At 36.2% G+C, this 15,275-nt stretch overlaps 1 protein-coding gene across 4 annotated transcripts in view; it reads right to left on the reverse strand.

Annotated features, from left to right (window-relative positions):
* The window catches only part of LOC126975436 (DENN domain-containing protein Crag), a 65,637-nt gene that overhangs the window by 5,654 nt on the left and 44,708 nt on the right, over nucleotides 1–15,275 (reverse strand). Inside the window, exons 26-33 of one of the 4 annotated variants that reach the window (XM_050823314.1) lie at nucleotides 14,132–14,203; nucleotides 13,129–13,206; nucleotides 11,960–12,189; nucleotides 10,068–10,189; nucleotides 5,745–5,927; nucleotides 5,327–5,417; nucleotides 3,563–3,748; nucleotides 1,254–1,398 (exon numbers count right to left, since the gene is read on the reverse strand). In XM_050823314.1, coding sequence (XP_050679271.1) covers nucleotides 1,254–1,398; nucleotides 3,563–3,748; nucleotides 5,327–5,417; nucleotides 5,745–5,927; nucleotides 10,068–10,189; nucleotides 11,960–12,189; nucleotides 13,129–13,206; nucleotides 14,132–14,203 — 1,107 coding nt within the window. Of the gene's footprint in view, nucleotides 1–1,253; nucleotides 1,399–3,562; nucleotides 3,749–5,326; nucleotides 5,418–5,744; nucleotides 5,928–10,067; nucleotides 10,190–11,959; nucleotides 12,190–13,128; nucleotides 13,207–14,131; nucleotides 14,216–15,275 lie in introns of all 4 variants that reach the window. The other 3 variants (XM_050823313.1, XM_050823316.1, XM_050823315.1) reach the window with 3 other exon arrangements.

The raw sequence follows: 15,275 nt of genomic DNA on the forward strand, positions 1-15,275 counted from the left end.
GCAAGATGACTTTTTCGGAGCGGTCTGAAGATCTGTTTCTGAATTGATTTCTGCCACCAAATTTAAACATAGTAACTTACACCATACACTAAAACATCAACCTCACTAACTCTAACCTATTTCGGTATATCTATTTTCGGTGTAGTGTCGGGTTAATTTCGCTCTTGGGACTTCAGCCTTGTTGGTGACCGTGCGGTCGTGTATTCGTATAACTGTCCGTGGCACTTCTTGACTTCCCTCAAAAGTTCGTGTTTAGACGAAACGACTCTGCCGTCACCGGTATTCAGCTTCTTCAATTGGCTGTGCCCATTAGACAAATCTCATGCGAATACTTTGGCGCCTTTGTTACGCTCTATGGCCGCCTTCACACAATTTGTGTTATGGAGGCGTATATCTCGAGTCAATGACTTGGAGATCTGTCTATTTACCTGTCTATACTGGGAAGCATCATTCGGGGACTTGACTCAATTTGAGTCTGAGATGTTTCCCGTTCTATTTGAACAGCTGGCCTTGAAGAACTTAGACCCTGACGTTTAAACAGCTGCAGTGAATCTGAGGCATTCGAAGCGGTTTTGCAATTCGATTCGAGTTTTCCGGGTTTGGGATCTGAATGGGTGCGGGGCGGAGCGTAGATTTCACCAGTGGAGACCTCTCCAGTTTTGGAATGACATTCAATGTGCGTCTTACTATGCGGTGGTCACAGTTTTCACCGAGTTGATCACAGAGACATCATTGAATATTGTCTTTTAGTCGACTGAAATTTCGAATGAAGGCATATTGTATTCAACAGTTGTATAAGATACTATTATGGGCTGACGTAACTAAGCCCGGCCTATCCTTCTCTGTGGCCATCCAAACAGTATGATGATGAGTACACTATAAGCATATAATACATTTTGCGTTAGTTATATTATTTCGCATCGCTCGCCCAAACATGGATGTATCAACGCAAATTTATGATAATAAAGATTGAACTGTTGCGCGTAATTCTATACTAAAGGAGTGCGTTCAGTTAGATCAAACATAGTGTTACAGGTGTGGAAAATATAAAATGAAATCATAATATTAACCTCGGCCAGATGAAGTATTCCCTTATGTCGTGTGGTGTGTTTTTTACACGACGTATTTTAAAATAACAGACAAGCCGTGTTGCTCGCTGAAGAGTTTTTAAGATCGGTTAAGTATTGTTTTTATTTATGTATTACCAACAAATATAACAAATACTTCATGTATCACACTATTGAGATACGTACGAGTGTTGTTGCGGCGAGTCCTCGTTCAGGAGCAAGGCACTCAGCTGCCGCGAGCGCTTGCTATGCCGTCGCTCCAGCCACGAGCGGTAGAGGGCGCCGCCGTTGCAATCTCCTATGCCGTCCCACATGTACTGAACACGACACACTGAGAACAACATTGGTCACCAAGTTAGATTAGTCACGATTAATACGAGGATGCAATTTGTAGGCAAAAGGTCTAGTGTCTTAACACCACTACTACAGGGTTTAATAAACTACACGTACTAGTTTGACTAGGGACTGCTTTACTATATCTAATGGTCAAAAGTAGACTTTTTTTATATCACATATATATTAATTTTGTCATTTCATAACACATCCCTCTCGGACTATTGTTAGTCTGTGTAAAACATAACTGTGTAACTAAAACTATTTTTACAAAATACTAACAAATTAACAATGTTTATATTAGGTATATATCTATCAATAAATTAACTATACTATATTTATTACGCTTAACATACTTACTATTATAATTTACTTAATATATGTATTTTGCAACTTATAAACATAACTCTAACTTGGCAACCGACCGAATCGTCCATGGTTGGGTTTGCTGACAGGCTATACTAGTCGTGTGGAATTTCTTTTATTCGTGTATGAAGTGTTGAACGACGGCCATGAAACGAATTAATATAATGAGACAAAAAAAGTGTTTCAGGAACGACTGAGAGTGTGGAGCTTCATGTGATTCCAGACTAACATAACCTTAAAATTTAAACAAATTCTATCTTAAATAAGATATGATATATTTAATAAGATATAAGACATGGTTGCAATTAGCGAATAACCCAAAAACACAATTGACATTGATTTGTGTAAATCATTGTTAATAACTGGAGTCTATAACAATTACTATTTATCATTATTAGGAATTAATAATTATAATTACTCTTTTTATGTTTGTTCTTGTTTTTAAGTTTAGTTTAGTAGTTAATAGTTCAATTAGTATAGTAATACTTAATTCAGGCGAGGTGCCCTTCGCCCTTCGCTAGGTTCATGTGTCACGCAGGGGTCTCAGAAGATCAGCGTTGCAACACACTTGTATTGAAACACAAGCTAAGTGGGTCCTTTTTAAACACCATACGTTTTTATATTTGTATATTTTTAAGTTGCTTCATTTTTTTATTTGTGTGTGTGTGTGTGTGTTGAAATAAATGTGTTTTCTTTCTTTCTTTCTAATAAGAAGATGTCCTTCCCTTCGCCGGACGACGACCTTGCCTTTGAATAGCGCCGCAGTCAAAGAGAAACCGCCGGCACGTGTATCTCTTTGACGGCCGCGGGCGGCGCAATTCAAAGGCAGCTAGGCAAAGCGGCAACGCGTTATGATATTGAAATATTCAAGTTCATTGAATCATTGACCCAGTCACCCAAATCTTACAGGACGTTTAAAATTGTTCAAAATGAAAAGCCTACTCTTTGATAAAACGGATTTCGTTAATTTTTGGTATATCGTCAGCTAATATGCTAACAAGTATGTACCTACATTTATTTCATATAAGCTGTTTTCATACTGTATATTACAATATTTATAGATTTTAGTTATTAAATTGTTAAAATAACTGTCTTATAAACGTAGTATTATAAATGCTTATAAGCTACATAAGTGAATTAACTCTTATCCACATTGTTACTATATTTTAAGTTTAAGCATGCAATAATAGTAAATATTAAGAGTGTAAATTGTTAGTTACCCAAATAAAAAAAATCGTTATCCTTACCGTTGGAATCACACGAAGCCAAAGAATTTGTAATATGTATTAAACGTAAAGACGAAGCTGTAATTAATCATTTTTGAACTCAATATATAAGCTCAAAACATTCAAATTGTTATTTTTAGAGATCTAATTGTCTCTATATAATAATATAATATGATAATAATATTGACACACTTTTCACACAAATTATCTTGCCCCAAGTTAAGCATATATAGCCTGTGTTATGGGTTACAAGACAATGATATATTTAATACAATATACTTACTTAAACATACATAAATACATTTAAACATCCATGACTCGGAAACAAACATCCATATTCATCATATAAATGCTTGCACCTACCGGTATTCGAACCCGGAACCTCTAGCTTAGTAGGTAGGATCACTAACCACTCGGCTATACAGGTCGTCAAACAATTGAACCTCGTCTCGTCGTCTCTTCATCGTTCAACAATTGAAGTCCACTTCAAAATTTAGTACTCAACATTCAATGTCTGACATTATCGGTTTTCTAACTAGATGTATTAGTCCAACAACAACGGCAAGGTACCTCCGACAGTATCCGCGTCTGATAGCGCATCGGAGCTGGTATATCTCGAGGAGTAGTTGGGGCAGAGCAGATCTGGCAGGTGGTTGTCGATGTTGGCACGCCCGAGGAACCACACCAGGTTCCAGTATACGATCGGGTGCGATGCTACGAACTCGGACTCCGCTAGACACGAATCGCCTTCTCTACCTATAAATTGAACTTATCACATCGAGCACCAACATTCGCTGTCGAAAGATCCAACAACATCAGTGTTGGAAATAATGTTTCTTATTCTATATACAGCGGTGGATTTACACTAGGGACAGTTGGGGCAAGTGCCCAGGGTGGCAAATTTTTTAGGGCGGCAAAATTGAGAAAGTGAAAAAATTTTTTTTTAATCTTAACAAGATTACTCAATATACTTAATGAATTCTGTTAATTAATAATATTTGGTTTAATTGTTATTCAAGAAATTCAATTGAAAAATAAAACATATAAACTATAAGTTTAAGTAAAATTCCAGTATTGGGGCGGATTTTATTCCGGTGCCCAGTGGCGGCATTAAGTTTAAATCCGGCCCTGTCTATATATTACTAGCTGATCCGATAGACCTTGTTCTGTAGATAATAAAAAAAATAATGTTTTATAAGAATTTGCCAATAATATTTCAAAACATCAAGAATTATTTCGTGGAAAATGCTCCCTGTTGTTATAATGACATTGTTTCACAGTGGAACTATCAAACCGTGCGTCACTAAATTCTCTCATAGAAAATATGTCCATACAAAACAAATATTGAAAATAAAATTATGAGTCCCTATCCTATCTCTCAAGTTGGACTAAACTGCACTCCATGAAGCAATCTCCATTTAAATACGTTCATTAGTTTAGGAGTCCATCGCGGACTAACAACGTGACACGTAAGTTATATATAAAAAAGATTATAATAATCTAATGTTTTTAACAGACTTCAAAAAAGGAGGAGGTTCTCAATTCGTCGGTATGTATTTTTTTTATGTTTATAATCGGAAATCTCCTAAAGTTGCGGTTGATTGAAAAGAGCGGCCGTTGAATTTCTTGTATGTTCTACTCACGAGCTTTACTTTTTCCGAACATATAGTAAATTCAGTAATTCAAATTACTTAAATATTTCTAACGACAATTCAAAATCGCTTAGTTTAATGTGAAGAATTTTTGTGATGTTTTGATGTTCTACCTAATATTTGGTAAGTTGCTGTTTTTAGTATCTCTAGACTATATTTCTAAGACATTAATCATATTATAATAGTATGATATTATATAATATTTGTTGATATAAATTCGACTTGAAATAGCGTCCATTCAAATTAAATAAGGATGTTAAAGCGTCTTTTGTCTGTGTGTTTTATTGTTTCTTTATTTTAAAATGTTTACTTTAATAGGACAATCATTGTTAAATATATTTCAATAGTTATTTTGTCCCCATATAGCATACTTACATTTTATATCATATACAAGCGATCGCGCACTTCAAGGTCGATCAAGGTCAGGGGTTTCAGCCGACGCAAGTAGTTTTCAATTAAAAAAAAATATAACTTTTTATTCTATGATGTACATGTATTATGCATTGCTGAGATGCTTATTTTTATTGCCATTTCGAAGGAAGTATTTTTTGAATAGACAACATAGATTATCACGAAATTATTGACGAATAGAAATCCTCGGATTTATGTCGTGACTTTACTCAACATTTTCATGCATTTTTTTTAAAAGGCTGTTAATAGCTATATTTATATTAACCCTTACTTAAAATAGATTCGAATTCTTTCCGCAGCACCAATGGATTCAGATACGGCACACTCACTGGCTCCGGCTGCGACTGACCCGTTCGCGTTATCTGTAACATATCCCGTCATTATTAGGACGACTCGTTAAGATGGCTGACTGAGGTACCCCAAAAATTCTGAATGGCATTACAACTGCGCTCGTTACCTTGAGACCTAAGATGTTCAGTCTTATTTGCCCAATAATTTCACTAGCTACGGCACCCTTCAGACCGAAATACAGTAATGCTTACAAATTATTGCTTCACGGCAGAAATAGGCGCCGTTTGGCCTCCCACTGGTACTTGTCCTCCCACTAAACACCTACGGTAAGTAATCTTTGCTTATTCCAAAGCTCCACTAAGACTAGTTAGATCCACAGTATACAGGTGCGTGCTTACCTGCAGCGAGAGCAGCGGCACGGTGTGTCGGCCGCAGGCGGTGCACCGCGTGTTGAGATTGGAGTCGTCGGCCGCCCAACCCGCCATGATATCCTCGTCGTAGAGCCAGGCCTGGCACTGAGGGCACTGCGAGCACGACGACATCAGGACACGCACACTCACCTTCTCTCCGCTCCTCGCCTCCTGCCGCGTCATGTATACACATAACTTACATATACAGTTTCTAACATAAGCGTACCCAACTAACAGACAAACCCAAAAATATTCTACGGGAACGGCTAGTATATCTTAATACACACATCAAAAAAGTCTAAGCAACATGCATGATATTACAAATTTACCATTTATATTAATTAATTTCTAAGTCTTTATTCACTCAAAGTGCATAGGTATGTAAACTTTTTTGTTATTAATGACATTGTTAAAAAAAAAGGAAATTTGTTTCAATTTAAGTGCGTTTTTATTGCTACATTTAATTTTGATTTTATAATTTTACCAACCATTTAAATAAAGATAGCGACAAAATTGCATTGTTAGATATTATTTACGTCATGGAGCGACGCCATTTAACGGCAAATGAAATGCAAAGAGCTGTAGGGATGTTGCAAGCGGGAAGTAATCAATCTCAGGTATCTCGGCATTTTGGCATTCATAGAAGTGTTATTTGTCGTCGTGGCAGCGCTACAATAATACAAGGGAACCCGCTGAACAGCATTTAGACCGTAAAAGGAGTACAACCACTCGGCAAGACCGGTACATACAACTGACTGCAAAACGCCAGCTGATGTTAACCGCTCGAGAGATAAGTATTAGGCTACAAAATTCAAGTGGTGTTGATGTAAGTCCCCAAACTGTGCGAAATCGACTGCATGAGTACGGCCTACGAGCTCCGCGCCCAATTAGGTGCCCACCAATACGTCACGGAAATCGCGCTCGTCTAAATGAATGGTGTAGAGAACGCAGAACATGGACCCAGGAACAATGGGTAAAAATTATGTTTTCCGATGAGTCGCGATGCGAGTTTAGGCCTGATACAAGAAGGGTGCGAGTGTACCCGTCGGCCCGGAAATACAGAAAGGCTCAGGTGCATTCAGGATATTGGCAACGGAGAACGTCCGGGTATTGCCCTGGCCTGCACAATCGCCAGACCTCAACCCCATCGAGCACGCATGGAACATGCTCCAGAGACGTGTTTTGAAGAACTTGTACGGAGTGACAACAAAACCCAACAGCTGAAGGATTTGCCACAACTCCATTGGGAGCGAATACCGCAAGATGACATAAGCAGTCTCATTAATTCAATGAATAATCGTCGCCGACAAGTTCTGAATAGCAGAGAAGGCCATACTTTGTATTAAATTATCCTATTCTTTCACAATAAATTCATGTTCTTTAGAAAATTCATTTTGTTAAAAAAATGTTTAGTTGCTTATGTACCTTAGGTTCTGCAGTATATTCTAATATTGTTAATTTCTGTTATTAAAAGAACTTATAAAGACAACAGCTGTTATTTTTACATCACGGGACCCTAAAAATATTATTTTAAAATACAACGTTATAATGTCAAAAACCATCCTAAAATTTAAATTAGTACATGTTGCTTAGACTTTTTTGATGTGTGTATATATAAATTACGTGTCACGTTGTTTGTCCGCGATGTACTCTTAAACTAATGAACGGAATTTAATTGGGATTACTTCACGGAGTGCAGTTTAGTTCAACTTGGGAGATAGGATAGTTTTTATTTCGATTTGGGATCCATATGTATTTTTATTTCCAATGTTTGTTTTGTATGGACATATTTTCTGTGAGAGAATTTATTGACGCACGGTTTAACAGTTCCACTGTAAAACAATTTAATTATAACAACAGGGAGCATTTTTTACGAAATAATTCTAGATGTTTTGAAATATTATTGGCAAATTCCCATAAAACATTTTTATTATATCCACAGAACAACGTCTGTCGTCTCAAACAAAGACCATTTTCATTATATATATATATATATATATATATATATATATATATATATATATATATATATATATATATATATATATATATATATATATATTTAAATTAATTACATGTATTTTTTATCTTTACACGAGACGTTTTTCAAATGAAGTGCCATTTTTTGCACTTAACGGGATTAAGATAGACTAATGTCTATCTTAATTTATTATCTAATAATTTAGCCTTTTGCAAACTGACGTAGCTTCATGATGTTCAATTTCTCTTTCAAATTTCAATTCAAATTCTTCATGTTGCAATATATTTTATCTACACCCATGCTTTAAATCGTCTATTAAAGATTCTGAAACAATTAGCTTATTGCCAACATTAAAACACCCAATGTTCTAATAACCATTACATCATCCAAACGAGTGTTGTAATGTTGTACTGAATTGCATAACAACACTCCTATTTTTTTTCATTCCCTTCATGCTCAAAGAGTTTTAACAGACAGCCACATTCTTATTGCTCGATGCGTGGCATCTGTATGAATTATAAAAAAAGAACATTTTGGTTTACGCGCGTTCCACACCACCAGAACGTTGCGCGCCGTAAACAAAAGTAGGTTATTCGAATCCCCGCCATTTGTCTTCGATATTTTTATTGTTTTGTTTACAAAAAATGAGCGACTAATTTCCAAAAGAATAATAATAATATTCAAGTGAATTTTAATAATTGCACTATACAAAATGTAAGTTACTATTAAAATAAAGAAATCTTTCATTAATACTTAGTTTATTTGTATATAATCAGTAATGGATGATATTAGGTTACTACTAGGACTGGCTTTAATGTTAGCAGTAAGCTAACTGTTTCAGAATCTTTTAGAGGATTCATATTCTGGGTGTAGATAAAGTCTTGTATGCAACTGTTGATAATTAGGTATTAAAACACTCATGTGATACTATTATCTCACGAGGCGAATTCGTGTTTTAATACCCCTTATTACACAACAGTTGCATAAATAACTAATGTTACTGTCACTCCCTATGTTACAATAATATATTTTTATTGTCGAAAATTTTGAGAATTTCAGAAAAGCTCAGGTCGTCTGTATCTCCAAAACGAGTTTGTTCTCGTTGAAAATTACTTTTATTGGTATGAGCTTCTATGGATAAACAAATATAAATTTATCTTGTCTCTTAAATCCCATAGCGGCCAGATACGTGGTTATTGTACAAATTACTATGCACGCGTCCTACGATGTAAGCTGTCTCAGTTGGAAAATGTACATCACTCGCAATATAAACCCACAGACTTATATATTTATTTATGCGATCTCTGGACCGAACGGACATATTGGATCTACTTTTCTTAGGTATACTAAAGTATTAAATTTTTTTATGAAAACTAGTTTCTTGTTAGTATGTTTTATTTGTAAGAGTCCCTAGCAGCCCACGAAAATCCATAAACTTATTTAAAAATCCTTCTCGCAGATTTTTTTTCGGTCAATGCCGCGATTATTAAAAATTATAAATGCTTAAATATAGCTTTTATTTATTATATTATATAAAAAAAATATATACATATGTATTAAAAGCTACCAGTGGGAGACTCCTTTGCACAGGATTTCGGCTAGATTATGGGTACCACAACGGCACCAATTTCTGCCGTGAAGCAATAATGTATAAGCATTATTGTGTTTCGGTCTGAAGGGCGTCGTAGATAATGAAATTACTGGGCAAATGAGACTTAAGATCTTGTGTCTCAAGGTGACGAGCACAATTATTGTAGTACCGCGCAGACTTTTTGGGTTTTTCAATAATCCTGAGCGGTTCTGCATTGTATTGGGCAGGGGGTATCAATAACCATCAACTCAACGTCCTGCTCGTCTCGTCCCTTATTTTCATAAAAAAAATATTTAAAAAAACTTTGGATTTGCTAGCTCGTCCACTAATGGAATAGTCTACCTCAAATCAAGAACTAAAGTGTCGTGGTCACTTTCTTCAGGCTGGATTTTCATGCAAGTGTTGTACTAATTAGGTTTAGTCTGCTTACTCTCAAGGTGCGTTAGTACAAAAGCCGTGGAGCCAGGAGAACACTTTTATTAAAATTTAACAGGACGAATTTTTTTCATGAAAATAAGGAACGACACGAGCAGGACGTTCAACTGATGGTAATTGATACGTCCAGCCCATTACAATATAGTGCCGCTCAGGATTTTTGAAAAACCCAAAAAATTCACTAGCTACGGCGCCCTTCAGACCGAACCTTCTTACACATTGCTGCTTCACAGCAGAGATAGACGCCATTGTGGTATCCATAATCCTCCACCTGGTAAAATAATAAGTTAGGAAGATTACGTACGTTCTGGTGTGGATAGAGGTTCTCAGGCAGGTGTGACAGCAGCGTGGCCAGCGAGCCTCGCTCCATGGCGCACGTGAGCTCCGCGTCGCTCGAAGAACGTCTCACGCCCGTACTGCCGCCCTCTGACGGAAACACTTGGATTAACACGGCGTCACGGGCCAAATGAGAACTACAAACCGTATATAGTTACAAAAACTATATATTGCTACAATATCTAAGCCACAACCTGAGAGTTGAAAAAAGCATACAAGATTTTATGACGACACGTCACTCGAACGGTTAGCTCAGTTGGTAGAGCACTGGCACGGAACGCCAGAGGCCGTGGGTTCGAGCCCCGCATCGTTTTCAAATTTTATTTGTGTACAATATCTAAGATCCGCTTACTCACTCTGATATCTATATCTATTAGAATATCTGATATTCTTATTCGCGTACCGCACACTAGTATATATACAAAAGTCCTACTCTGTGACACAAACCACAGTAAATCTGCTTACTGACTCGTTCGCGACAGCCACATCAAATGAGCGACCTCGAATCTTCAAACTCGATGTATTAAAATATCTGATATTCCTTTAGCTGATATTCGCGTACCACACTACAGAACACAGAACCATCATATTAGAGTAACTACGATAACGGATGACATTTAAATAAAACACTTTTAAAGGATTAAAACGCGTCTAATTGTAACGGCTTTACATTAGGTGTTTGCGCAAAAGTTACATTTTTATATTAGTTAACCCGACGTTTCAAGACATTTCCAGATCTGGTTTTCAGGGGGACTGTAGATGAAATGAGTCAAAGATAGTATTTGTCATAGTTGTCATTATGAAGTTTAGCGCCACTTATTTCCTCGGAGGTGGTATTTGCTGTAGGTACATAGATGGTTTTTGGCTAAATTTACTGACAGTGTCCTCTTCTCTTTTAGTATGTGTAGTGTACGCTTTTTAATCCTTTAAAAGTGTTTTATTTAAATGTGTAACACTCGCGTTAATCAAAGAAAATACTATAACGGATTACTTCAAGAGTGTATAGAAATTTTAAAATATATGCCTACGCACTATAATATCAGATATTGAAAAATATAGTTTTGAGATATTGATACTCGAAATCCGATTTAGATAAGATTGTCAGAAAAAGCGACACGACCCAGCCCTAATGAGAACGTTGGCAGGGATTGGTACTGTGACAGGAAAGCGCCATTCACCCCTGCTACTAGTAATTTAGACAATTTCCTCATTAGTCCAACGACAAAATTATGTGGTTTTCACCAAGAAGAAGGTGCGTCAGTTTAATTATGTTACTTTTACCGCATGCAACAGGACCGCAATTTCGCCAACCAGTATATATTATTATATCCTACCAATATAATTGTTTTTAAAACTAATTTTTTTTAAACAAATTAATTTATAGTGATTATTATAATAATGAAATTACCATTCATGATAGCTGGGTAGCGAGTGAGGCAATTTCTAGGTAAATAAAAATGTAGATTAAAGACGCTTTGCGCTCTGAATTACACCTTATTGTATGGCAGAGTAAGTACTTCTGTACTTGTCTAATATATAAAATTCTCGTGTCACGGTGTGCGGGACCGAACTCCTCCGAAACGGCTTGACCGATTCTAATGAAATTTTGAGTGCATATTGGGTAGGTCTGAGAATCGGACAACATCTATTTTTCATCCCGCTAAATGTTAAGGGTGGTCCACACGATTCTTTTTTAATTTTTTTTAAATTTAAAAATACGTACAACTTCAAATTTTCACCCATCTACGATCAACAGTTACTTTTGTATCGCGATTTTAATATCGGCAATACAACGTTTGCTGGGTCAGCTAGTACTATTATATATTATTTGCCTTCAGTCAGTAGAAGTACTGAAGCTACCTTCATTGTTAACTTCCGAAGTGTCCGATGTGTTCTCAGAGATGTAGTAGCTGGCGATGGCGCTAGTCGCACTCCCCACCGCACCCTTCATCTTCACCGGGGTGGTGTTCGCTGATATCACCTCCTTCATTTCGTCAATCTTCTTGGCGACACTGGTGGCGGCCGACTTCAGACTGCTCAGTCCGCTTTGTAGGAGCTCGTTGGATTTCTTACCCGCTATACTTGTTGGACTGAAATTGAAGATACACGCTTACTTGGCATCAATGTACCTAACGTTTATATAGTCAGGGGTTTAGTCGTTACGTCTAAGAATAACAGTGATTCGTCGTCGGACTTAAAGGTAGACTATATAATATTTATAATTAACATAGTTGTGTAGACAAAAACAAATTCAAAACCTGAATAAAATAGTAATTTTTACTATGCACTCACGGCCGTTCCCAATATTCAGTCTATCTCTTACTTGAGATAAAAATTGGAAGTATCGTTGACTTTTCTGTCCCCATAAACTTACCGACGGGAATAGGACGACATATAGCTTACCAGCTCTAGAAGGCGTTAAGAATGACTTATCAGGTATATTGGGACAGCTTCAGATTATTAACAGCTAATTGCTGACAGTAGAAGGTAGTAATTTATCTCTATCTGTAGATAGTGTATTGGGAACGGCCGTTAATGATCTATAAAAACGTTAATAACTTACTAATAATGTTATTTAATAATTAAAAACAAACACTACAATATACCCGGGTAAGTATATCAATACAAAATATTTTAAACACACAATGTTTTTGCCATGTTGCCATTTAAAGATTACCATCATTATTTGGTATGAAAGTGTATGCATAAAAAATTATGGCGCGTTATAGGCGATGAGTTGAAAGCTAGTTAACTATTTTTAAATGAAATTTGATGATTGTTAAATAACATGTTTATATTAATCAATAATGAATTGCACATAGTATAACAAACAGTTTTTATTGCAGCCCTACAGGATACGAAAGAGCGCGCGGACCTGATGGCAAGTAATCACCGCCGCTAGTACTTTCTTGAAACACCAGAGAAATTTCAAGAGCGATCTAGTTGAAATCCGGCACCGACACCAATTAGATTCACAAAAACCACCACCAGTGTTAACCCAGCACCACCCAGAACCACCGTATACTCACCTAAAGTAATTCTCGAGCATCGCCTTGCCAATGTTCATGTTCTCTCTACGCAAAGACAGTCTGCTGGGCGAATAGCGTCTAAGAACATTAATAAAGGTTCTGACTATAACACCAATGTCTAAATCTTTTTTTATTGTGATGTTTACTAAATTATGACGACGTATTATAGTTTCTAGACTCTCATTTCGAATTAGAAGTAATAAATGAACATGAGAGTGAAAGACACCAGATAAGTATGTCAGGATGGTGACGATTGAGGCTTATTAATGTCATTTTTTTAAGTTTATTATAATGTTTTAAGTGTTTTCCACCTAGTTTCAGTGTAAGGGAGATTATTTTCGTTAGTTGAACACTATGTTCCTAAATTTACCATGATAGTATTTCAACATCATTAAATTCTGTGAATGATACCAATACATATCCACACGAAAGGGCACTGTTCGTTGACCAGCATTGACTGACTATAAAGAACTAGACTCTTATAGTTCCCAATCGCCTATTAAAAGATAGTCAAAAATGTCCGAGCGGGGTTGTATAAATGATCTATGATATTAATATCAAATGTTATATCACTGTTTGCTTATTTTACATCTATTAGGGGAATTTTGAAACTGAGCCCAAAATCTGTAACAACGCACTTCAAGTCATACTTGCGAGCGATTTCATTAATTAAAAGTTACATATATTATATCAATATCAAGCGATATGCTTGATATAGGGACAGGCCGCCATCTTAGTCACGCCACGGTGACGTCACGACTATACACACACTACAACAATCACAAATCAAAAGTATCGTTTTGAAACAGACAACTAACTGCTGACGTCACTTAAACAATATGGCATGATCTCTGTTTGAACTCATAGGTTATAGTACTTTATCACTGCTGTGTAAATGTTGATGGCCACTAACTCATTCATACTTTGCGGGTAGCCAGAATTTATATCGAAGTGCATTTATTAATTATCTAGTTTATGTAAAAGGCAAGACATATCCACTTACCCAAAGCTAATCTTCAACGTGTTGCCCAGTGTCGCCAGACTCGAGGACACGGTTGCGGGCGCTGTCTCACTTCTATGTAGTTTCCTGCCACAACGGAAACTATAGAGGTTATCTTGCTCTACAGGGCAATGCTGATTTGTACTAGCGGGACGTTAGCGGGGACCACTATTAGTGTACTGTTAAGACCAGGCCACAATAACGCGACGCGATTATGCACAAAAGTGTGGACTTATGTATAATTAAAATGATTTATTCCTCGTGCTATTGTACGTTTTTTGAAAAAATATTTTTGTAAAAATCTTGCAAAAATGGCTTTGAAAATTAATTGTTTAATAAATAATACGGCTGTATGGGCTTGAACCCTTTGCCTGTCCTAATAATGGACGAAGAACCCAAAAAAAATAACGAATATCGCAAACGTCAGAAAGTTTTAGGAACCAACTCCAACCTGTTACTTTTGTGTTACAGTGATGCGCGCGCATCTTAAAATTTCACTCTTTTAATTTTTTCATAAGGCGCCTACAGAAGTATAACTACAATAAAAAGTACACCGGACGTTTACTTCAGTAGGTATAACTTACAAAAATAGAATCAATTGCAGCCGCAATATGCAATCTTAATTATTTAAAATACAGGTTTAATTTCATCCGTAAATGTTTAAAACTTATTTTTTTCAATATGACAATTTTAATTTGCAAATCCAAATTAACTCAATAGTATAGAAATACTAGCTGACCCAGCAAACGTTGTATTGCCGATATTAAAATCGCGATACAAAAGTAATTGTTGATCGTAGATGGGTGAAAATTTGAAGTTGTATATATTTTTTAATGTTGATCATAATCCAACAAATTTAAAAAAAAAATGTCAAAAAAATTCAAAAAAAAAATTCGTGGTGACCACCCTTAACATTTAGGGGTATGAAAAATAGATGTTGGCCGATTCTCAGACCTACTCAATATGCTCACAAAATTTCATGAGAAAGGAGTACGGGAACGAACATTGTGACACGAGAATTTTATATATAAGATATAGAAAACTCTGTATATTCATACAAATAATACCAACATGACATGTCATAGATGGATTGAAAAACATGAAAACACAGATCGAGAAATATAAACATTAGCCGTTATTACAGGAA

The sequence above is a fragment of the Leptidea sinapis genome, chromosome 36, assembly GCF_905404315.1.
Source record: "Leptidea sinapis chromosome 36, ilLepSina1.1, whole genome shotgun sequence".
Lineage (NCBI taxonomy): Eukaryota > Metazoa > Arthropoda > Insecta > Lepidoptera > Pieridae > Leptidea > Leptidea sinapis.